Source organism: Clupea harengus, unplaced genomic scaffold, assembly GCF_900700415.2.
Source record: "Clupea harengus unplaced genomic scaffold, Ch_v2.0.2, whole genome shotgun sequence".
Classification (NCBI taxonomy): Eukaryota; Metazoa; Chordata; class Actinopteri; order Clupeiformes; family Clupeidae; genus Clupea; species Clupea harengus.
In genome coordinates, this window is record NW_024879860.1 from 34157 (window position 1) to 59610 (window position 25454).

A 25454-nucleotide genomic window follows, 5' to 3' on the forward strand; every position below is an offset into this window, starting at 1 on the left:
GTCTGATCACAAAATTCATAGTTTACCCACCTCTAATTTTACCACTACAGCACTGTCTATGCCAATATACAGTAACAGTATATTCTATATCCAACATGTATATAAAAAACTTTTTCTGACTGACTATACCACTTTGCCTGAAACCGTAACTTCTTACAATTCAATAAGGGGATGCCCATGGATCATCTCATTGTGGGAGCGGCCCATATCTTCATGTGGTCTGTTCTGTTTGGCTATTTGCCCAAATCAATCAGCATTAACTATTCCCTCTTCGCTGGGTACCCCTGTACCTCTTCGCTGGGTACCCCTGTGTGTGGACCCCCTGAGACCCCTCCTCACCAGGGGTTTCTTGGAATATGCCTGTGGCGTGTCTTTAGTGCTGACTTTAACGTTAATCCATGTTCTTCTAAACATAAAAAATATACCCACATAATCTTTACCAAAATGGACAATTCAACATCTCACCTGAACCCCTGATGCTGATTCATCACCACCCTGCTTTACATCTGTAGCTTCAGGCTGCTGTTTTTCCTGCACAGTAATTCATCAATTTACTACAGACACTAACCATGCTTAGTTGACTGCTGACATTGGTCGAGAGATTACAGGGAACAGAGATAGCCTTATTATTATCCAAGGGATGATATAATATGTCGTGGAAAATTCTAAAAGCTTCTCAAGAAACTTCTCAAGGCAAACAGGTGTGAAGATACTGAATGGTTTATTTCAGAGGAATTAACTGCTGCTGAGCTGGTCAATGGAGCATCTCAAAAACTCTAAGCATAAGGCAAGAGCGATCAGGCAGATGAACTAAGGACAAAGCCTCCTCCTACCCATTTTATACAGTTCTAACTACATCTCTTCTTCCTTGCACCTCTGTCCTTGCTACTTCTCAGAATTAACCACATCGAACTCTTTTGCTGATACGTTTTGAACAATTTGTAGACTGGAGGGTTGTCACACTGCTGACTGTTAACCTGTGACAATAGTCGTCTTGCCCTTTTCAGAGGAGCCTGGACTGTTTTCACACTGCTGACTGTTCTCCTGTGAAAACAGTTATCTTGCCCTTTCTTGACCTGTTCAGAGGAGAAGGCCTACAGATTCTCTATGTCTCGTGGCCTTCCTGAGAAGGCCTCTTTGCCTTGTGGCAGCCTTTTCCACATGGGCAGACTTTCTGTGTAACTTTTTCTGTCTATTCAGGTGTTCCATGTTCCAGCATCAGCAGTCCAAATCTTATTACAGTGCATGAAATGCCCTGTATTGTTATTCCTAGGCTTCTTATTACAGTGCATGAAATGCCCTGTATTGTTATTCCTAGGCTTCTTATTACAGTGCATGAAATGCCCTGTATTGTTATTCCTTCGTTTCTTATTACAGTGCATGAAATGCCCTGTATTGTTATTCCTTCGTTTCTTATTCTTCTTCTACTTCTTATTATTCTTTTTACCGACTTCTGCGCTTAATTCAGCTCGAACCGCTTAACTTAGAAACTCCGTTCAAACTTTGGCGTGTAGGTCTTGTAAAGGACACTTATGCTATGTATTTTTCATTTGTCTAAACGTTATACTTTTTAAGATATTAAAGAAAAACTAATACAAATTTTCCCATTGACTTACATTGGGCCATTATGACATCATAATAGGGTCATTAAACTGGCTTGCACCTGTGCTTCACTGACACCTGCGCCAAGGTTCCAAGGCTCCTCTTCTCTCTGTCCCTCTCCATTCAACTGTATAACTAGGAATATTATTCTTTCCTTCTTCCACTCTTCTTCTTTCCTTCTTCCACTCTTCTTTCCTTCTTCCACTCTCCTTTCCTTTCTTCTTTCCTTCTTCCACTCTTCTTTCCTTCTTCTACTCTTCTTTTCTTTCTTCACTCTTCTTTCCTTCTTCCACTCTTCTATCCTTCTTCCACTCTTCTTTCCTTCTTTTACTCTTCTTTCCTTTCTTCTTTCCTTCTTTCTTTTCTTCTTCCACTCTTCTTTCCTTTCTTCACTCTTCTTTTCTTTATTCTTTCCTTCTTCCACTTCTTTTCTTTCTTCTTTCCTTCTTCCACTCTTCTTTTCTTTCTTCACTCTTCTTTCCTTCTTCCACTCTTCTTTCCTTTCTTCTTTCACTCTTCTTTCTTTTCTTCTTTCCTTTCTTCACTCTTCTTTTCTTTATTCTTTCCTTCTTCCACTCTTCTTTCCTTCTTCCACTCTTCTTTCCTTTCTTCACTCTTCTTTTCTTTCTTCTTCCTTCTTCCACTCTTCTTTCCTTCTTCCTCTCTTCTTTCCTTCTTTCCTTTCTTCTTTCCTTTCTTCTTTCCTTCTTTCACTCTTCTTTCTTTTTCTTCTTCCTTTCTTAACTTTAGCATTTCATGCACTGGTATTTCCTTCAGGAAATGCATTTCTAGTTATTCTTTGTACCGAACTTCTGCGCTTAATTCAGCTCGAACCGCTTAACTTAGAAACTTTGTTCAAACTTTGCTGCGTAGGTCTTGTAAAGGACACTTATGCTATGTATTTTTCATTTTTCTAAACTTTATACTTTTTAAAATATTAAATAAAAACTAATACAATTTCTCCCATTGACTTACATTGGGGCCATTATGACATCATAATAGGGTCTTTAAACTGGCTTGCACCTGTGCTTCACTGACACCTGCGCCAAGGTTCCAAGGCTCCTCTTCTCTCTGTCCCTCTCCATTCAACTGTTATAACTAGGAATATTATTCTTTCCTTCTTCCACTCTTCTTCTTTCCTTCTTCCACTCTTCTTTCCTTCTTCCACTCTCCTTTCCTTTCTTCTTTCCTTCTTCTACTCTTCTTTCCTTCTTCTACTCTTCTTTTCTTCTTCACTCTTCTTTCCTTCTTCCACTCTTCTATCCTTCTTCCACTCTTCTTCCTTCTTTTACTCTTCTTTCCTTTCTTCTTTCCTTATTTCTTTTCTTCTTCCACTCTTCTTTCCTTTCTTCACTCTTCTTTCCTTTCTTCTTTCCTTCTTTCACTCTTCTTTCTTTTCTTCTTTCCTTTCTTCACTCTTCTTTCCTTTATTCTTTCCTTCTTCCACTCTTCTTTCCTTCTTCCACTCTTTATTCCTTTCTTCACTCTTCTTTCTTTTCTTCTTTCCTTCTTCCTTTCTTCTTTCCTTCTTTTACTCTTCTTTCCTTCTTTCAATCTTCTTACTTTTCTTCTTCCTTTCTTAACTTTTGCATTTCATGCACTGGTATTTCCTTCAGGAAATGCATTTTCTAGTTCAATATTACATTCATGAATGAGTTAAAATACAACAAGGCCTACTCATCACCAGTTAATATGATGGTGATATTGGTCCCATTATGTGGGCAGGTTAGCTTTATCCTGATGGCTTCAACAAGACCAGCTGCTGCTAACACACTGGTCGAAAGATTGCGGACGCTATGGATAGATTTAATAAAAGCAAAAGTTACATGCTGTACACTAACAACTTTCAAAACATGTTTCCATTGTGTAATGAGTGGCGATGTTAGGCTAGCAGGTTTACACTGTGTGGGTAGTTAGCCTACTAGCTAACTAACATTGACCTTTGCTTCTTGATAGCTACTTAATCTCTGTGTAGTGAAAAAACTTTGCATGTCTCTTTTCTTTTTTGGTGGCATTTTCCTATCTACAAAGCACAAAAGGGTAAAAAATATCAATGCTGAGACCAAACAAAATACTAACATGAGGCTTTATTATTTCCTGGTGTATTTAGTAGCTTACTGTGTCAGACTACTGCCAGCTCCCTTTCTGCAAGTCACGATTCACAAAGTGTTTCTGACTCTGCCACGACCTTAGATGGCCACAAGGTAGTACTGCTCGCAGAGCCGTAGCTCTGCTTTGACGTGCTGAGAACGTGAGCCTCTTCAGCCAATGAAATGACAGCATCTTGTCTCGCAGGCTTGAGGACGCATTGGAAAACTTGGACATTTATTTTTCACTCTTCTGGGCGACGAACAGAGTATAAATAATAATATGAATGAGTTTGCAAATATATTGTGCAAAATAATTTTTTCTAACAGGCAATTCAAATTATCAAAATATTGGTGGGGACAATTGTGTCTTTCCCAAACTTTGGTTGTGACTAGTCCCTATGGACCATATGCAAACCTACGCCCTTGGGCATTCAACTACTGAAGGCTTGCTCTTGAGCGAGGTGTTTCAATCCGTAGTTCGCACATGCAGGTGATGACGTGGCGCCAAAGAGATGAACTTTCATGCGGAACATGTCCGGTTTTCTGTCTGATATACGCCGTGATGAGGTAAGTACCATGTCTCTCCCTTATCGCCATCTTCCATAGCTTCCTCAGCATCTCCCCTGTCTATGATCTCATTCATGAAGTCAGTATATTGCCTGTGGAAAGTCTGATCTTTGGATAGCCTTCGTTTGAGGTGGTTGAGTCTGGTCATGGCAAGCTGTGTGTTGTCAGGCAGTGCGGGTATTTCTTTGAATGGCAAGGGCATCTCATAATGGCCGAGGTTGTTTTTCTTTATGTTTTCTTACACTTTGTTTAGAAACAGAATGTCATCCTGTGACACCTTTTTACTGTCTTCACTGGTGTCTTTAAAGTCACTTTCTAAGATGCGAATGACGCAAAAAAACCCCGCAAAAATCCTTAATTTTGCCCCCTTCTTAAATACGTCATCTAACATATGGTATAATCCTAGCTTGCGAATTGGAAAATCTTCTTTCTATTGGAAAGAATGGCCAAAGAATGGCATCAGAACACTAGGCAATCTTTTTTAAGGACAAAACCTCAAATCTTTCAGGGACCACTTGCAAAAACATATTCACTGGCGATACATGCAAATGCAGTCTCTTAAAAAACATATTTAAGCCTCACGTGGCTCCCTCTAGCGCAGAAGTCCTCTCTCTCATAGCAAGATATGGAATGGGTCATGAAGTATCTCTTTATTATTCAATGCTGTTACAGAAATATGCCACCATGCCTTCATTGAACAAAATATGGGAAAGAGACCTTGAAATTATGTTTACAGATAAAGAATGGACCGGCATAATTTGTAATTTAAAGAAAATGTGATCTTCGCACTAGATTAATTCAGTTTAAGATAATCCACAGAATGTACTGGACTGCCTCTAACTGTACAGGGCCAAGCTCACTACTGACCCAGGGTGCTGGAAATGTTCAGAAGAAGGCACACTAACTCATATGTTGTGGCATTGCCCAAAAGCACAAGACTTCTGGACATCAGTTTCATGAGTGCATTCAGAAAAGTTGTAGGCCTAGAGGTTCCCTTTTGCATTCGCGTATACCTTCTGGGAGGCCCACCTATACTGACAGATAACATTGCTCCAGTCTATGCAGAATGGGGCCAGACAGCCATCATGCTTGGCAGGAAACTGCTAGTCCAACAGTGGAAGTCAGCCCATGCCCCATCAATCACAGACTGCTGGTATAATGCCCTTACTACAGTCGCTGCATATGAAACGGGTATCATTCACCCTCCTGGAGAGGTTAGATTGGTATTTCTTTAAGTGGCAAAAGTTTCTTCAATACATAAATGGCCCTCAGTGATGTACTGCAGGCTAAACCCCCCTCTACTAACACACAACACAGGTGCTCTCTGGTTCCCATTTTAACGCAGCCTCCCCCCCCCCCCTTTTTTTTTCTTATTTATTTATTTTGTATTTTATTCTCCTTAACCATATGTCTATTGTTCTTGTTGTATATACAGTATAGTTTTATTTATGAGTTTTTTTTTTTTTTTTAATGTTAGGTTGTTTTTTGTTGTTCTTGTTAAGAGCAATAAAAAACCTGTTGTAACAATAAATACTACTTTACATAAGAAATAGAAAAACGACCTAGAAAGGAAAAAGAAGTGCAGGAATGTAACTGCTGAAGTGCAAGTTAAGCACTAGTCAAGGTGCCAGTTAGAAAGGGAGGTGCTCTCTGAAGAGTTGGGTCTTCAAAAGCTTCTTGAAGTTAGAAAGGGACGCTCCTGCTCTGGTAGTACTAGGCAGTTCGTTCCACCAACGTGGAACTACAAATGAGAATAGTCTGGATTGCCGTACTTGCACAGACGGCAGTGCCAAACGACGCTCACTAGACGAGCGCAGCGTCCTGGGCAGGGGCGGCTTGTCCATAAGGGCGATTTGGGCGACGCACTGCCTAGGGGAAAAGGAAGAAAGAAAAAAAAACTCCTGATGTATAAACGCAATATCCTTGTAAGTCGCCTAAATGACGACATGTAAATTTAAATGTAATAATTGTTTTTCTGTCGGATTCTACCACTAGACCGTCTGATCTGCCTCTGTATGTCATTGTCGAATCAGGTAACAGTCATTCAGTCAGCCTAAAGTCGTGCTTCAAATGGCCCCGCCCCTTCTGGGGCAATTTGGGGAGAAATGAAAATCGCCCCAGACCTCTCCCATTGACTCCCATGTTAAATCAATTTTTTCACAAAACAGCTCTCAATGCATTCTCTATGGCTTCCGGGAGGGCTCGTAATGGACGTAAAAGCCTATATGAACGTCATACAGCTTCGACAGAGGCATATTCTGTCAAGATGGCGCCTGTCCATCTTTTTATCTTTTTACTTTTTTACTGGCTATACTAGCCCATTGCACAGTCTTTACTATTTATATCACTTTGCACTATCCTCACACACACAAGCACAAGTACTCTATCTTTGCACTATCCACACAAGCACATGAACACTATCTCTCTGCACTCTTTGCACTACTTTCCTTGTGGACATCAACACTGACACAATCAATGCACACTGTAATATCTGTATAATATCTGTATACACCCCACTCCCTGTGAACATGTTTTTCCCTATGTGTATTGTTTTTCTACTGTGATTTGTGTATGTATGTTTGTGAGTTAAGTTAAGTGTATAAGCTACTGGATGACCTAAATTTCCTTCGGGATTAATAAAGTATCCATCTATCTATCTATCTATCTGTTCAGTGCAACAACTCGATTCGCTCTTTGACAGAAACTCCTTTTTAGTCGGCGTACTAATGAAGATAAATTGACAACAAAACAATTAGGACTTCCTAGACCAAATGTATCCATTCAACAGGTTTCTACAAAGGGAGGGAAATCCTACATCCAAGAATTGGAACGAAAGAAAATCGCGGTCGTGAAGTGGCTAACGCGGTCTGTATTTCTATATACCACTGTCACTTTTCATAGGTTTCACAGTGTGTTTCACAGTTCGCTTCTTGCACTAACACTGAATTGTTTTTTATGTGATAACTTATTTTGCTTTTGTAAGCCAATACTTTCAAGATCAGTCAATAAATATTGTTGGTTTGGACTTATGTTACCCCTTCTTTATGTTGTTACTGGACACATCATGTGTCCTGTTAAGCTATGTTACATAATACAACATTTGAGACATGTGTGTTAGGTGAAAATTCACCCTAGTTACCTCAGGACTCCGGAGCTGCATATAAGTATATTTATTAGACAGACAACAATTGCAATTGGGCTCACTCACAAAACAAGTATGAAAGTGAAGCCCTGATAAACACATCGCACAAGGTTTATATAGACAGAAGTTGAGCGTTCAGCGAGATAACCACGTGGTGGATTTCTGATATCCGAGGCAAGGATGGAAGTTTTGCAAGGTCGGAAGAAGCACAGTTCGAACCTTCTTATCACCTCTGGTCTAAACATGCTCTTGTACATGTGCAGACTAAGTGGCACCTAATATTCTAAGTTACACACACGCAGAAACACAGAAAAGCCATGTTCCTGCTTACATAAGTACATGATTCATATAAGGTAATTAATAATACAAGGCACTTGATTATTATATTCTTAAGTCATTAACAGTGTTTGGAAATTATCTCCATGTCCCTCCTTTTATCCGTTTTAATGGATAATTCAAAATCACAATCAAAATCACAATTAAAATCACAAATCATCTTTCTTAATTCGTCAATTATCAATTTCAATGGATAACTTCAAAATCATCACTCTGAGCTTAATCACATGGATTTTCGGAACAGAGATCATTTACTGAACATCACTCCATAAGTTAATCATTTAAAATGTCATCATATTTCTCATCACACATTTGTATACTTTGCATTTGTAGGCCAACATAGTGGGTGTCGACTGTGTGTGTGTCATTAGCTCGCCTAGGCTTCAGATAACATTCGAACAAGGCCTCTTTGCTCTGTCCTCGAAGGCCCTGTTCCCCATCAGGCATTCTGTTGGACAACTTTTTGCATCTTTTGTAGGATCAGATCTAAGTCTTTCCCATCTCGGGTGTTATCAGGGACATATGTGCAACATTGGTCAGTACCAAGCATGACACAAATGCCTCCATTCATGGCAGTGAGAATTTCAAGCACGGTTGTTTTTTGCCGCGTTAAACCTGGAGTTGCCGTGTAGTTCTTCTCTGATCTTTTGTAGTCTGTCTCTGGTCAGGTTTTGGAACTTCATCTCAGCGTAGTAAAGGAAGTTAATCCAATCTGTGTGTGCTCCGATGACGCACCAGGGGCAGAGGGTAGATGCCAGGCCATTGGCTGCTGGGTTCAAGGCTTTGTAGTGGTCTGGAATGCCTCAGGGAATGCCCAGGCCATCGGACCAGATCCCGCTGTCATCCCCTGCTTCTCTCCTCCCTCGTACGGAATGCATTGGAACGTTCCTCAGGTACTGGTGAGTCTTGGACCTGAGGGAAATCTGAAAAGGTTGTACCAACATTGTTCTAGCACAAGGCCCAGACCAACCCACAGGTATTGTAGCTCTTAATTCACCATCCCCACTTATCAGCTATGGCTATATCCTGTACTTCAAGAAGTCTGCCATTCAAACACATCCCCGCTATTCTACATTCAGTGGAAGTATTTAACTGTATTTCTTTCCCATTATCTATCACATTTTACATTGTGTCCAGTGTCCTAGGTGTGGATCGTTCTTTTCCCCAGGTTTTAAATAGCATTCAAACAGAGCATCTTTTCTAATAATGTGTGGAGGTGGGGCAACATTGTCTGGCATGTAGGGTCAGTAAAAATGTGAACAGTCATGCTGTATAGCTGTATCATTAAACGCCCTATTTCCCATCATCAGCAAACATTCTGCAGAACACATTGGCTGTTGTATGTAGTTACATTGGGCAGGAAGATATGAACATTCTTTTCTACGACACGAGGTGTCCGCTGGATGGCACATCTCACACAAGCTTTTGATAGCTAAGAGTAAGTTGACATGTTTCTTCCAGGCTTCAGTTTCTCTAAATTCTTTTTTGTAGTGATCTATGTCATAAGGTACAGGGGTCGCCAGGAGTGGTTTGGTCGGCATCCTGGGCCCCGCACAGACTAAACAGACTAAACTAACTTGTGGTACTTGCGTTCTGATGGTCTGATTTACCCATTTCCATCACGGATGATCTTTAGCCGGGCCCCATCGTGGATATTCGTCCAGGGCCTGTGTTTGCTGTATCATTCATAAGTATGTTACTAGAACAACAATGTAAAATCCTACAGTCGTTGCTAAGAGCCCCCCACATCCTTTGGCCCACTTTTTGGTAACCTCCCATGACTTTGCAGAGGAAGAGACCTCTCACTCCACAATTTCCACTAGGTTCTAATCCCCCAGGACAGTACTGTATCTTCTGCCAGCGGTTGAGACGAATAGAATCTAAACATCTAAACCCCTTTGTAGGCTGGTCTTCTGTCACAGTGGGCACACCCTGGAAACAGCAAAGAAAGATGATCTTTATTCCTCTGCCTCAGCCGTGTGCAGGCTTACCCGTTTGCATTGAGCCAGAAGTATCCACGTGGCTCAATCAGCTATTTTGACTGCGGTAGGTGTTGACAGTAGCACTTGTTATGGTCTGTCCCACTTGGGCGAATGGCAGTGTTTTCTTTTGAGGCTGTTGATTAGGACCCAATCTCCTGGTCCAACCTTGAATTCAGCCTCACAGTGTTCCTGTGTAGGGGAAAGAAGTCTGAGAGCATTTAGTTTCGACATCATCTTTGACATAAATTCTGCAAATGTATATTCAATCTCTTTGTCTGTTTCAGCAAATAGTTTGAGAGTTTAGGCAGTGTAGATTCTTCCATACATCATTTCAAACAGTGATAACAACATGCATGCTTAATTTCACTAATTTCACTCTTGGATTCTCAATTAACTTTTAATAGTTTGGTTCATTCTTTTCTACCAGTCCTGCTGACTGGGGGTTGTATGAACAATGGCTGTCTATGGCTAGACAATATTTCTTTCTTTCGTTTGGATTTAACTCAATAAAATCAATAATGAATGATTAAACATCTTTCTCATGAAATATAAATAAGAAGTATAAATATATGCTTACTATCCCCACTTATTGAGGCATGTTTTTACCATGGCTCAATATTACAGCATATCTTTTAGTATTGTAAAATCTAATGCTTCAATTGTGTACGTGTCAGATGGTTGTTGTAGTGCGGCCTGGTTAGTGGCCTTGTCTGCTTTGTGGTTTCCCAATGAAACCGGGTCTTTGCATGTGTGCGCAATCAGTTCAATTAGTTCCGCTGCTTGTGCAGAATAGTGTGGAAGTAGTGGCTATGCGTTCAAGGTTTATTTGCTTGAACCATCAACAAAAAATAGTTAAATCAGCTTTTGGAAAAGGCATATCTTGTAGGTCAGCTCTGGCTGCCATAGTTTTATCTGTTCTCTGCTGTAAGTAAAAGTGTAACTGGGTTAAATGTCACGCAGCGCTCAATATTGATACGAGGCTGAGTGAGCAAACAAAAAATAAAAATTTAAAAGAAATAAGTAACTTTCAGTGTAAGTGTCTGTTTAGTACAATAGGAGCAGAGGCCTGCAGCCACTACTGCTTGTAAACATTCAGACATTGCTTGGGCTACTGGATCTAGCCGTGTTGAATAGTATGCCACTGGTATCAACTTTAAGTCCCCACTTATCAATTAACACAGATGTTATATAACCTTTTTTCCAGTCTATAGTTTGTACGAATGGCTTTGTCATGTCATGGATGTGCTAAGACATCATTTATTTCTTTGTCTGTGGCTGTGGTGCTTTTTAAAGATAGCTTTATTTTAGTGGGCCATAGCTGCAAATTTTGTGGCCTTGTTTCTGCTAAAAATCTTAACAACATCAGGGTATGTTGTTTACAGGTCTTCTTATCTGGAGGAACAGCATATTCTTTTGAGCCAGCACTCAACCCCCACCCAGTCTGTGTTAGTCCAATGCATCAGTCTAGGTTAATGTAGTTAGTGTGACAGGCTTCAATTTCTCTTTAAATCTTTTTGGGGCTAAACAGTGTATATTCTATACATAGTAATATTTTGAGACACCATTTCTTTGACACCATTGTTTAATTTATTCTAAAACCCATGTATTGTTGGAACAATTCTAATGGCCAACCCATATCACATCTCTTCCTAATAAGTTTGTAGGGCATGTTTTTGAAACATAATCTGTATTTTTTAAATATCTCTCCTGTTTTCAGACTCTTTTAGATGTCTCTTTCTTCTTACAACCTTACTGTTCTGGGCATCTAATTAGAGTAATCAGAGTCACACAAAACAAAACAAAACAAAAAATCATTGGCTTTCTTGCCACCATTACCGTAAGCTTTGCTCTGTTTGGCGCAACCAATAATGTAAAAACATTTTCATATCAGTGTTACAATTTTCTTCTTGTTGTAGACACTTTAAATCACCTCTTATTGCCATTATCATGTACGTCTTCTGATTTTGACGCACTTTTTCCCATTTTTTTAAGTTATTTTATGTATTTCTCTTAATACCTCTAACTGATCTCGAAACCTTTTAAATTACCTTTATCTTATTCTTCACACTAGGGTTAGTTATGTTTCTATTTTCAGACTCTTTTAGACTTGCTTTTAGATGTCTCTTTCTTCTTACTTTCTATTTTAACACTTCACTTTCCTCACTTTCTTTTTCTTCTTCTTCTTAACTTCCCACTGACCTTCTTATTTTTACTTTCCATTTTACCTTCTTATTATTACTTTCTATTTTACCTTCTCATTTTGTTCTTGAGATCGCAATGCTGAGTCAACCCGAGCCCGACCAGAGGGCCCCCGTCTCACTCGTTTGGTGAGGAGGTTGAGGCCAGGGAATTTCCCTGGGGTGATCAGTCCCCTACTGGTTCCGGGTCAAGGCATCTCAGTAATGCGAAATCTTTAATTACATAAATTATGATTACAATTATCTGTGTTTTACCCATGGTAAAAAGTTCGTCAGTATGTTTGCACAGTCAGCATTTGCTTGTATTTCCATATGTTTCATATCTCCTTCTAACTGGGATATGTCTTTTTCTTTTTTAGATTGCTTGTTTTCCATTTTGTAGTATTACTCTCACTCTGGATTATACCCCTTTCGTATGGCCTGTTTGCTAAGGCACCCAAAGGCTTATCAGGAGATTCCACAGGAAAACAGAAATTGAGAAGTTTGTTCCCTTCAAACAAGGCGAACAGGAAAATATACAGAAATATCCGGAGAAAATAGGCCTAGAGAGTTTTCAAGTTCAGATCACAGCGCTATGCATATACACTTTTGCGTTCCACCACTACACAGGCCTGTCTAACCTTGTAACCTTGTGCGTATTCGGTACCTTCTTCAGGAAGGTTGAACAGTGCTTATATATCATTAGCGCGCGCTAACCATTCCCTTCGTGGGGGGTGATCACGGCAACAGGTCTTCTGTCACATATAACCTTTAGCGTTTCCAAAAACGAACGCTATCCTTCCATTCTTTCCATATGGGAAGGTAAACAGTACTTATATTATAACAGATAAAGTTTCACTTCAGGGAGGTACTTTTTAACCTTGAGCGCTCCAAAACATGAAAACTACAGACAGGAGTCTCCTTAACTCTAGCAATTCATTCAACACACGGGGCGAACAGACAAGGCCCTCTTCTTCAGGAAGGGGCTCTTGTTCCCCTTTTCACTCCGCGGCAAACAGGCAAAAAGTTAGTCTCAACCCCACTTGAAGACAAGTATATACAAACCAAAACAAACAAGAACCATATAGTGGCGTTCATTTTCAACAACTAAACAATATACTCACAAACAGCTCGGAGTCCACCCCCCATAGTTCAATTCAATTCCTTCACTCTCGGCTCTCCATGCTGGCAGGCCCTGGCCTCCTTCCAATTCAAGGTTGAGGTCTTAAGAAAAACGGAGTCTCGTAAGCCTCCGTACGGTTCAGGTCCTGATGATTAGCCCAGCGTGGAGAGTCGATGAGGTTGTTGGAATCCCGGTCACGAGCCCCCAAATATGTTAGGTGAAAATTCACCCTAGTTACCTCAGGACTCCGGAGCTGCATATAAGTATATTTATTAGACAGACAACAATTGCAATTGGGCTCACTCACAAAACAAGTATGAAAGTGAAGCCCTGATAAACACATCGCACAAGGTTTATATAGACAGAAGTTGAGCGTTCAGCGAGATAACCACGTGGTGGATTTCTGATATCCGAGGCAAGGATGGAAGTTTTGCAAGGTCGGAAGAAGCACAGTTCGAACCTTCTTATCACCTCTGGTCTAAACATGCTCTTGTACATGTGCAGACTAAGTGGCACCTAATATTCTAAGTTACACACACGCAGAAACACAGAAAAGCCATGTTCCTGCTTACATAAGTACATGATTCATATAAGGTAATTAATAATACAAGGCACTTGATTATTATATTCTTAAGTCATTAACAGTGTTTGGAAATTATCTCCATCAATGTGGATAATGAAAAAGCGGGGATAATGTAGAGCCACATCATGTTTGCTTATGAAGGCTCCTGGATGCAACTTTCTTCCATAGCTTTCCACCTGTAACTTGCTACTCTAGCTATGTAGCAAGAGGGGACATATTACTGGACATATTACTGCAGTAGTCAAGGCGACCGATGCAAACCGATAGAGGCTGGTGATAATGAGTATATTTGTTCAATGTTATGTGTGCTAAGTCAAGGGCATGGCTTTGTTTGTCTACTCCCTGATTCACTGAGAACGTTACTGTTTCCAGAAAATCACCAGTATGTGTCTTAATCGTGACTCTCCTCAATGTCATGATATGTATAAATACAGATAATGTGTAAGCCACTAGAGGCGCTGTTGTTAAATAAACTACCACAAGATGGCTGCAACATCTGGCTGAGTTAGTTGTCTGTTTACTTTATATCAACAACATAACATGGTGTCAGAAGTAAAAGGAAAAAAACTAACATCGGTATTGCAAACATGGAAGGACTTAAGCCACCCGCTGGACTTGATCTACTGCACGGGAACCTGTCAGAAAACTGGAGGAGATTTCGGCAGAGGTTTGAGCTGTATTTAACAGCGGCTGGAGGCACTAGCAAGTCAGCTAAGGTACAGTCCTCACTATTTCTTCATATAGCCGGCGCAGAGGCAGTGGAAGTGTACAATACCTTCACGTTTGACAAGGAAGATGATAGGCTTAAACTGGCGATAACTCTGGGAAAATGTGAAGAATACTGCAACCCCAGAAAGAATATAACCTATGAAAGGTATAAATCTTTCACGTGTGTGGTAAGGGGACATGTCATTTAAACAATACCTTACAGAGTTAAAACTAAAGGCAAAGTCATGTGAATTCGCACAATTACAAGAGTCCCTTATCAGAGATCGAGTTGTCGGTGGTATCACGTCTGAAACTTTGAGAGAGCGACTGTTACGAGAAGATGACATTTGTCTCGAAAAAGCAGCGCGGCTGTGCCTCGCGGCAGAAACTACAAAAGTACAAATCAAACAAATGCATGAAGAGGATCACAATGCGCAAGCCTTTGCACGTGAAAGCAAGTTTAGATAATTTGGTTAAATGATTAAGCAATTGTTTGTCATGAGCCACTGTACTGTATTTGTATTAGCCAATCAGGATGCTCAGTGGTCAAGTTCATGTTCCCTCCCTATCTCTGCATCACTCTCAGTTACCAGTTGTCTGGATTAAATACAGTCGCATACAGCCGGTGTGATCCTTGACGCATACCAACACAGTAATACATTTTTACATGGTGTCAGAAACGGATACGAACTTCTCGCCAGTGAGTATTTTTTTCCATCATTGGACAACCTGTTGCATCGAACGGTGCTAGCATAGCAATTGGCAGTTGAGGATTCTTTTAACGAAAAGAATGGATTTCGCAGACCCGACCCCCTCACTTTCGATGAGAATATCGCAGAGAATTGGTGTATTTTTGAGCGGGAGTATGACATTTTTATTGCCGCTGCACATTCCGACAAATCAGCAAAGACCAAGGCATATATCCTTCTCAACATTGCTGGACCAGAGGCCATCGAAAGAAAGCGTTCCTTTGTCTATGCTGCTGAGGTGCGCGCGCCTGGAGCCGAGGGAGGAATCGCTACCCCAGCTGAATCTCGCAAGGACCAGAATGTCTAAAGAAAAAGTTTCGGGAGTTGTGATGAGTCCTGACGTTCACCAGGTCAGAGAGCAACACAGATTTCAGCTCACAGGTATTCCCACAGTTCAAAGACCTGTTCAGCATGGAATTAGGAGAACTTCCAGTCACATACTCCATGACCTTGGATCACAGCATACAGCCCATGGTCCGTCCAGCTCACCGTATCCCTGTCGCAATGCAAGTAAGAGTTAAAGCTGAACTGGAACGCATGCAAACATAGGTGTCATAACACCAGTCACAGAACCAACTGACTGGGTGTCGTCCATGGTAGCAGCACATAAGAAGGACAAGCAAGAAATCAGACTATTTATCAACCCAAAAGACCTCAACACAGCACTGAAAAGACCCCACCACCCAATGCGCAGCGTTAAAGAGGTGGCAGCGCAAATGTCTGGGGCAACAGTGTTTTCTGTCTTGGACGCAAATAATTCTTTCTGGCAGATACGTCTTGACAAGAAATCGTCATTGCTGACCACATTCAGCACGCCATTCGGGCGCTACAGATTCCTGAGGATGCCCTTCGGCATAAATTCTGCAAGCGAGGTATTTCAGCGCTGGAACAATTGTTTGCGGGTTACCCGAGCTCAGTCATCGTCGATGACATCATCATTGGAGGCCGTGGAGTGGTTGAACACCACGCCAATTTAAGAAAAGTGCTCGACAGGGTACGTGAAGTTAATCTGAAGTTAAACCCAGACAAGTGCAAATTTAGTTTGGACCAGGTAGCATACGTAGGCCACATCTTCACAAGTGAAGGCCTTAAAGCAGACCTGTCTAAAACAACAGCAATTAGACGAACTGACGATGGAGGACGGGATCGTCATGAAAGGCCATAAAGCAGTCATCCCTCAGTCCCTGCACAAAGAGTACATCGACATTGTGCACAAAGGCCACCCAGGTATAGAGGCAACCAAGCGTAGCGCTAGGAGTGTAATCTTTTGGCCTACAATGTCAAACGACATCAATGGAGAGCTGCGTTCATGTGCAGTATGCAATAGCACAAAGTCACATCAGCGGAAAGAGCCCCTCCAACTCTACCCTGTACCCGATCTGCCGTGGTCCATTCTGGACTGGCATTGTAAACACTACCAAGTTCTTGTGGATTCGTATTCCGGCTGGTTCGAAATCGACCTCCTCCGAAACTTGACCTCATCAACTGTCATCTCCAAATAGAAAAGACACTTTCCAGAGCATGGCAAACCGCACACACTCATCACTGACAATGCTGGACAATACACCAGTCAACACTTCAAGGATTTTGCTAAACAATGGGATTTTACTCCACCACGAGCAGCCCTGAGTTTCCCCAGTCAAACGGACTGGCGGAAAGAGCAGTCCGCAGTGCCAAGCAACTCATGGAGAAGTCGCACAGGGATGGATCTGATGTGTTTCTCAGCCTCCTGAACCTCAGAAACATTCCCCGCGACCCAACACTAGGCTCTCCTGCCGAGCGCCTTATGTCTTGACAAACTCGTGCTGCATTCCAGTGAGCACCAAACTACTGGAGCTGACCACAAGGAATATCAAGCAGGTAACTGCCCAACTCCTCAACAAACGGCTCGCCCTAAAGCGCCACTACGACAAGTCGAGTTACCCACTACAGCCGCTGACAGAGGGACAAGTGATCCGCATGCAGACATTGAAAGGCTACGACAAACTTGGAACTGTGAAGGAGATGAGCAGGGAGCCACGCTCCTACATAGTCCAAGCGGATGGTAAAACCTACAGGAGAAATCGCCGCCACATCCTTCCTGTCGCAGAGCCGCCACCACCACAGCTCTTTGGTGACCCAGACCCTGAGGACACCAGCCCCCCTACAGTGGACGGTCCTCTCCAACACAAGTGCCAACACCAAACACTGCGCAACCACAACACCCATTCTCTCCCCAGCCCGAGCCCACAGTACACCCACCCATTGAAAATCACGACACACAATACACCACACGTTCAGGTCGCATCTGCAGACCAAATCCCAAATACATGTGAAAGAAAAGAAAAGACATTTAATTTTGTATTTGTACTTTGTGTAATTTCATTACTATGTTTATGTTAATGTTTGCCAGTACTGTTCTGTTTGATGGTGCTATAAACTAAAAAGAAAGGATGTAGATCATTTGGTTAAATGATTAAGCAATTGTTTGTCATGAGCCACCGTACTGTATTTGTATTAGCCAATCAGGATGCTTGGTGGTCAAGTTCATGTTCCCTCGCTATCTCTGCATCACTCTCAGTTAGCAGTTGTCTGGATTAAATACAGTCGCATACAGCCGGTGTGATCCTTGACTCATACCAACACAGTAACACATTTTTACAGCAAGGACATAGATGCAGTGAGACAAAAGCAGACACGCAATAAAGAACACCGAAATAAAACGCAAGCATAGCAAGCATGCAAGACAAGAGTAGCACGTTTTATTGCACAAGATGTGGAACTGAGCATGTATCACGAAAATGCCCTGCTTATGGCAAACAATGTAAGAACTGCGAGAAAAGGAACCACTTTGCCAAGGTGTGTAGGTCGAAGACAGTGTACTCAGTAGATGATGACGACACAGATCAACAAGCAAGTCTGTTCGTTGGTGTAAAATTGGATCACAAACAGGTTAAATTCGAATTAACTCGATACTGGTGCACAAGCCAATGTAATTCCCTACAAACTACTGCAAAGAATAGGGAAAAAGGACATACTAAGACCAACAAATGTGAAACTTTCAACGTACACTGGAGACAAAATACCAGTGAAAGGAAAGTGTAACTGGAGTGTGAAATACAAAAAGAAAGCATTCACTCTGGAATTCATTGTTGTAAATCAGATGCCAAACCAATACTTGGGATTCAGGCATGTGAAGAAATGGGGCTCATCAATAGAGTAATGGCACTGAATAAAAGAGACAAAATGGATATCTTCAAGGAGTATGCTGATGTGTTTGAGGGCCTAGGTTGCCTAGAGGGAGAACACACTATTCGAATTGATGAAGGCTAGACACCAAAAGTGCACCCACCTAGGAAAATTCCTGTCACTTTGAGAGAAAAACTAAAAACAGAATTGAACAGAATGGAAAAATTGAAAGTGATAGTAAAAATCGAAGAGCCCACTCAGTGGGTCAACCCCATTGTAATCGTTGAAAAGCCTAATGGAAAACTAAGAATCTGCTTAGATCCACGTGATCTTAACACAGCAGTAATGAGGGAACACTACCAGCTACCACCGGTTGAGGAAATAACTTGCAGACTCTCAGAAGCCAAATACTTCACAGTGCTGGATGCAAGCTCAGGGTTTTGGCAACTCAAACTAGACAAAGCCAGCACTCGCCTCTGTACATTCAACATTCCTTTTGGTCGTTATAGATTCCTCAGACTTCCATTTGGAATTAATTCTGCTCCTGAAGTGTTCCACAGGACAGTGAGACAGCTGTTTGAAGGAATTGAAGGTTGTGAGAAGGTGAATTCTCCCCCTCCTCACCGTGGCAAAAGGAGATGGTGCCCTTTGACAGAGCATTCACACGAACGCGTTGGAATGCGTTGATCCGTCAGGGTTGACGGATCTCCATTCACTTTGAATGGGGTGTCGTCATCCTTTGCCGAACTGAATTGTGGCTCCGTTCAGTTCGTCAAAAGGTTGACGTCACCCCATTCAAAGTGAATGGAGATCCGTCAACCCTGACGGATCAACGCATTCCAACGCGTTCGTGTGAAAGGTCTCTAAGACTCTTGGACTCCTCCCCCATAATGGTTGGGTCCTGGCTCACCTGATCCAAATGTTGGATACAATTAAGCCCAAGTGGCTGTGCCCTATTTAAAGGGTGCCTCATGTGTAGAGAAGGAGAGACTGTTTGTAAGAGGCATGAGAGCACGGACAAAGAGGTATCGAGATAAAAATACTTCCCTGATGTGAGGTGAAGGTGTTTTTGTGTCTAGTTGTGTGGACACGGTGTCTCTGTGCTTTGTCTTTGTGTCTTGTATATTGTGCCTGTTTTTGTGTGCTTGTTTTGTTTGGTTTGGTTGGTACGGCTAGTTATGTACTTAGCTTCGGGCTGAGTGCCTGGGCCTAGTTTGGGCCTGGCTTGGGCCTGGAGAGGGTGCCGGTATTTGGGCCTAATCGGCCAAGCAGGTGCCTAGGGTGCCAGGTTACTTCGGTCCCGGGTGAGTACGGCCGGTATCTGTTATCTGTTTGATTTACATGTGTTTATGTTGTGTGCACTGTGTTGGGGTTGACAGTCCCCCCTGTAAATAAATATATATATATATTTTTATATCAAACGACCATCTCCTGCACTGTATTTCCCCTACACCACCAATTCCAGTCGCCACATCCCTAAAAGAACGTGCGGTGACCGTCCGGTCCTTCACAAAGGTGTTGAGACATACATAGATGACCTCTTGATCTGGGGTGAGACAAAAGAGCTGCATGTCTGCAGATTGAGACAAGTGCTGGAGATGGCATAAGCCAAGAATTTTAAGCTGAATAAAGAAAAATGCAAGGTGGGCCTAGAGGAAATCAAATACCTGGGTCATATCTTATCAAAAGACGGTTTGAAACCAGATCAGAGCAAGATTGAGGCTGTTCGGAAAATGCCGACACCAGAATGCAAGAAAGATGTGGAACGATTTCTGGGCGTAGTCACATATCTCGCAAAATTCATTCCAAACATGTCCAAGCATACTGAGCCATTGCGGGGATTAACCAGAGACGATGTTGAATGGCAGTGGAAAGCTGAACATCAGCAGGCATTCAACACAATGAAAACGATGCTCACTGAAGCTCCTGTGCTCAGATATTATGATGTCAAGCTCCCCGTAACGCTGTCAGTGGATGCATCAAAAAGTGGACTTGGAGCTGTCCTACTTCAAGAGCTCAAGCCAGTAGCTTATGCATCACGTCCATTGACAGAGACTGAGCAGCGCTACGCGCAAATTGAAAAGGAGATGTTAGCAATTGTGTTCGGAGCAGAACGTTTTCGTCAGATCACAAAACGCTTGAAGTGATAATGAAAAAGCCACTGAGCAGTGCTCCAGCTAGAATACAGAGACTTTTAATGAGACTGCAAAAATACCAGGTGAATGTACAGTACAAGCCAGGAAAGGAGATGTACATTGCTGATGCATTATCCAGAGCTTACTTACCAGTGACCAGCTCACCGGATATAGAAATTGAAGCTCAGGTGCACATGGTGATCTCTAATTTACCCGTGTCAACGAGAAATTAGAGGAATTCAGAAAGGAAACAACAAATGCTGTGACACTGACTAAACTCATTGAGACTGTTCTAAATGGATGGCCAGAAACAAAGAGCCAAGCTGCACAAGAAATACGAGCGTATTGGAACTTCAGAGAAGAAATTTCAGTTGTGAATGGAGTTCTGTACAAAGGAGAACGACTCATCACTCCGGCAGCAATGAGAGGAGAAATGGTAAAGCGCATCCATGAAAGTCACTTGGGCATTGAAAGCTGCAGGCGGAGAGCAAGATAAGTACTCTTTTGGCCTGGAATGGCAGAAAATATCGCAGAACAGTTGTGATGTGTGCAGGACACATCAGAAACGTCAGACTAAAGAGCCATTACAACCACACAGTGTTCCAGAAAGACCCTGGCAGAAGATAGGTGTTGACCTATTCACCTTTGGCCAGCAGGAGTATCTACTCTTAGTTGATTACTATTCTAAGTTCATCGAGGTGGAGTGGTTGAAGTCAGACACAAGAAGTGCAACAGTCATCACCCATATGAAGTCACAAATCGCCAGACATGGAATTCCTGAAACAGTTATCTCGGACAACTGACCACAGTTCAGCTCCCGTGATTTCCAAGCCTTTGCAAAAGAGTGGGAGTTCATTCACAAAACGTCAAGCCCCTACCATGCGCAGTCTAATGGAATGGCAGAAAGAGGAGTACAGACGGTCAAACTCATGCTTAAAAAAGCAAAAGCTGATGGAAAAGATCCGTATCTGTCTTTGCTGAGTCTGAGGAGTTCACCTCTGGAGGATATCGGAGTGTCACCAGCCCAGCTGTTGATGGGTCGACGTATGAGAACAAGACTTCCGACGACATCACAGATGCTGCAACCCCAAATGGTCACAAGTAAAGTACAACAGTTGTTCGAAGCAAGACAACAGAAGCAGAAGGAATACTTTGATCAAGGAGCCAGAGCACTTCACAAACGTGAGGTTGGCAACAATGTCAGAATATGGCAGGAAGGATTATGGAATCCAGCCCAGGTAACTGGACTTTCTGACCAGCCAAGAAGATATGTCATCCAGACACCTGAGGGACAGGTATATGGGCCATTCTACCGAATTGGCGCAAAGTGTGGTCCCACAACAAGAAACACTTTTTACAAAACAATTAAGTATTCAGACATAGATATTTACTAATAATATGTTATGGTCTATTTAAACCCAAGACATTAAAAGAGATAGGGATAAGCTAAATATATACAAAATCATCATTTATAGGGTACTTTCTATAGGGAAGTAGCTGTCCCCAACCCTGACATCTAAATTTCAATTTCTGTAAATAAAACTTTTCTAATTTAAAAGATCTTTATGATTAAGTTTAAACAGAACTTGGAAGATTTAGATTTATTGTGGGTTTAATTTAAAAAAAAAATAAACTATGCTCAAAAAATCATGTCCATAGTTTTCATGTCACTACCGAAACACAGGAGTTTTAGTCCATTTGCTGAGCCTGGTTTTTAGCCACACCCCTGCATTTATAACCAGGCAGTGATACTGCATCCCTGTCCCTCATGGCTGAATGGTAAGTAGCTAGATCCCATACTTTTGATATAACTGTGTTCCAAAGTCTGAAAATCAGTGTGTAACCTTAAGAATGGCCACTACCGAACACATATTTTTCTTCAATTAAGTAAACTTTTTGGAGTTTTATGCAAAGTATTATGTTTGTTTGTGTGTACACCTCTTCAAAGATTTGTTTGCTAGCCATGTACTTGCTAGAATTATTTATTTATGCTCAAAGTTAGCTAGAATTGTCACTACCGAAACAGTCACACTACCAAAACATATGGTAAAGTTTCGGTAGTGACAAAATGGAATGGTAAGATGAATTGTATAAATTGAACTTTGAAATTGGGTAAAAAATTAATTTGTATTGATTTCATTGTGAAAACTTTCAGAGAAGGGAAGGAAACACAATCTGAACAGGTTAATAATAATACTCTTTTACCATAGTGTATTACTATGTTCCGGTAGTGACAATTTTTGGGAGAGGAAAAACATTCCAACACATTCTGAAAATACAACATAAAAATTGACGGTTCTTCTACTAGAAATGTGTGCTTTAGATATGGTTCAATATACAAACGGACAAAGTTTTGGGAATAAAACATACAAATTTTCTAAATATTTCCAACCTGACTTTGCACCAATTCGGTAGAATGGAAGAAACAGAAAGAAACAAGAAACAGAAAGTTTCTGATGCAGTCCAAGGACCTGAATAACACACTAAAGGACACCGACAATCCACATGTGACTCTAGTAAGAGTAATTCTAGTCCTACAGAGCTTTCAAGTCTCCCTGTTAAAAGAGCAAGTGGACGAATTGTCTCAAAGCCAAGAAGATTCATCGAGGAGTTCTAGGACATTTTTCATGTTTGAGCAGTTGTTTAGCTCAATGGACAATTTTGTCACAATGTAAAAAAAAAAAGGAAAATAAAGGCGATGTCATGATATGTATAAATACAGATAATGTGTAAGCCACTAGAGGCGCTGTTGTTGAATAAACTACCACAAGATGGCTGCAACATCTGGCTGAGTTAGTTGTCTGTTTACTTTATATCAACAACATAAAACTCAGCAGGCTCATTCATTCATTCATTCACCGAACTGCCTGTGATGACTTGGCTCTTGAGCCACAACATAAATTGGAGACAGACCACAGAGTTGTATGAAAATAAAGTATTTATTTCTATATCGCTTAAAAGTAGTGGCTAAAATGGTGTCTGCAAAACACCAGCACCAAACGCATGGTGGGAATGCAAGCTCCCTCTGAGGGCAAACAGCATGGCTTTTATCCACACCTCCTCAGGTGTGGACAATCAAGCTTATTACGTCCATTCACCACCCAAAGACTGTTGCACTGCCACTGCAAAGCCAGTAGGGGTGTAGAGGGGCGTAACACTGCCATTGGCTTGCTCAGCTTTTGGATGCCTTTAAGGACTGCACTGATTAGTATGAAGGAGAGACTGTTCTGCCCTAAGAGAGACTGGTCTGTTCTAGGAGAGACTATTCTGCCCTAGGAGAGACTGTTCTGCCCTAGGAGAGACATTGTCGTACAACTCTGCTCTAACAGATACCCCAGCCACAGATACCCCTTCCAAGTTAAGCTTATCAGCTCCCAACCTGGGTATGACAAGGGTTGTACACTGGTTGATTTTGGTATGAGTGGCCCGGGTTGCTATCGACTATAATGTTGCTAACAAAATATACCTCTAAAAATAATGCAGTAAAAAAACTGTGGCCACACAAGCATTATAATCTATATGTGACACTGTCGTTCAGTAAGTAGTTTATAAGAACTCAATTGAAAAGTCTGTTAATTGTGCAACCACAGGACCAATTGATGGTGTCCACCTAGATATTGCTCTGCTGCAGAATAGCAGACATGGTTTTGCAGGACGATGCAGGGCATGTTGGGGAGAGAAATTACTTTGTTTGTTTGATTGTTTATGTCTGTTCAGGTGCTGTGGTCATACACTTGTGGAGACAGGAAAGGTGACAGGCCTCTTCCCAGGCCCCTCCTGCAGCTGCACCTGCCCAGGTCCGATGGACTCACTAACCAAACACCAAAGGTCAACAACCCAAAGGTCTCTCCAGCCTCCGCCATAAAGGACCCGGGCTTCAGTGCGGACGAGTGGGACCGGATGCTGAAGCTGGTCCACTGGGGCGGACCGGACCGCCAGATTACCACCGCAAACATGAGCACCAGTCCGGACCACTCAGCCTTCGTTATTAATGACCTCAAGGGCAGTTACTATGTGGGGGAGGAGCTCCACGTCACCATCGTTGCCAAGGACTTTACCAAAACTCCAAAAAGCTACGGAGGGGATTTCTTCCAGGCAAAGGTTTATTCAGACAAAAAGGTAATTTTATTTATTTATTTGGCATCTATGCAGTTCAGCTCATTTCATTATTTTGTTTTATTTAATTTCCACAGATCTGTTAATGGGTTGATAACAGCATGAGGAGCACCAGGCCTATATATTCAAGAATCACTCATCTGGTCCATGATATACAAGCTAGGGCCACACCCTTCCTTCCTGCAAAAACATAGGAAAAACTGCATGTAATAGTATAGGTCAGTAGCCTACTCTCTGCGGCTAACTGTTTCATCCTTATCAACGGGCCAACCCTGCAGGATAGTAGCCTTGGCGGCTTGCAACTGACTGTCATTGTCTGTGTGTTGCTGTTTCTGCAGCAGTCTCCTGTCTGAGATCTTAAGATAGTCAGTCATATCAATGGGCTCAATAGCCAGCTGTTCGCCCCCCATACCACAGACTGTGTGCTCTGCCTGTGCAGCGTCGGGGAGGGCGCTGCAGGTGACGACCCGGCTCAGTGTGTTATTCACCAATATTTCTGGTCTTAGTTTGTAGTTAACTCGCAGGTTGTAATTCTGTAGAGCCAGTAGCAAGCTCTGCAAGTACTTGGGAGCCTTAAGGAGAGGCTCGCTGAGGGTCTCTATGAGGGGCTTGGGATCTGTCTCCACTGTGATAGTATCTCGTCCATACAGATGATGATGGAACCGCTTTGTTTCCCTATGACATTGATATTGTCCGAATGAGCTTTCTCCTCCTGCATGAATCTCAACTGCCAATCAGCTCTGCTGATGGCACTGGCTAATGTTATGCCCTCTTCCTTTAACACCCGTCTGCAAGTGCCCTCATTAGCAGCATGACCAGGGACTCATCCAGGGTTTTTCCTGGGTCAAAATGGGTCTTCGGTGCTCCAAAAAAAAATGTGCGCGCTGTGCGCGCAGTCTGTGTTACCATGTCACCTGGTAGCTTACATTTTACCATTTCATAAATAATGAGGATATGCTTCAGGAAATCATTTTGC

General features: G+C 42.0%; 1 protein-coding gene across 1 annotated transcript in view; it reads left to right on the top strand.

Moving 5' to 3' along the window:
- Positions 1 to 24751, top strand: part of LOC122130552 (NXPE family member 1-like) — a 39828-nt gene extending 15077 nt beyond the window's left edge. The window contains exon 3 of the mRNA XM_042705261.1: positions 24080 to 24751. Coding sequence (XP_042561195.1) covers positions 24080 to 24583 — 504 coding nt within the window. The 3' untranslated portion in view covers positions 24584 to 24751. The remainder of the gene's footprint in view (positions 1 to 24079) is intronic.
- Positions 24752 to 25454: the final 703 nt, after the last annotated feature.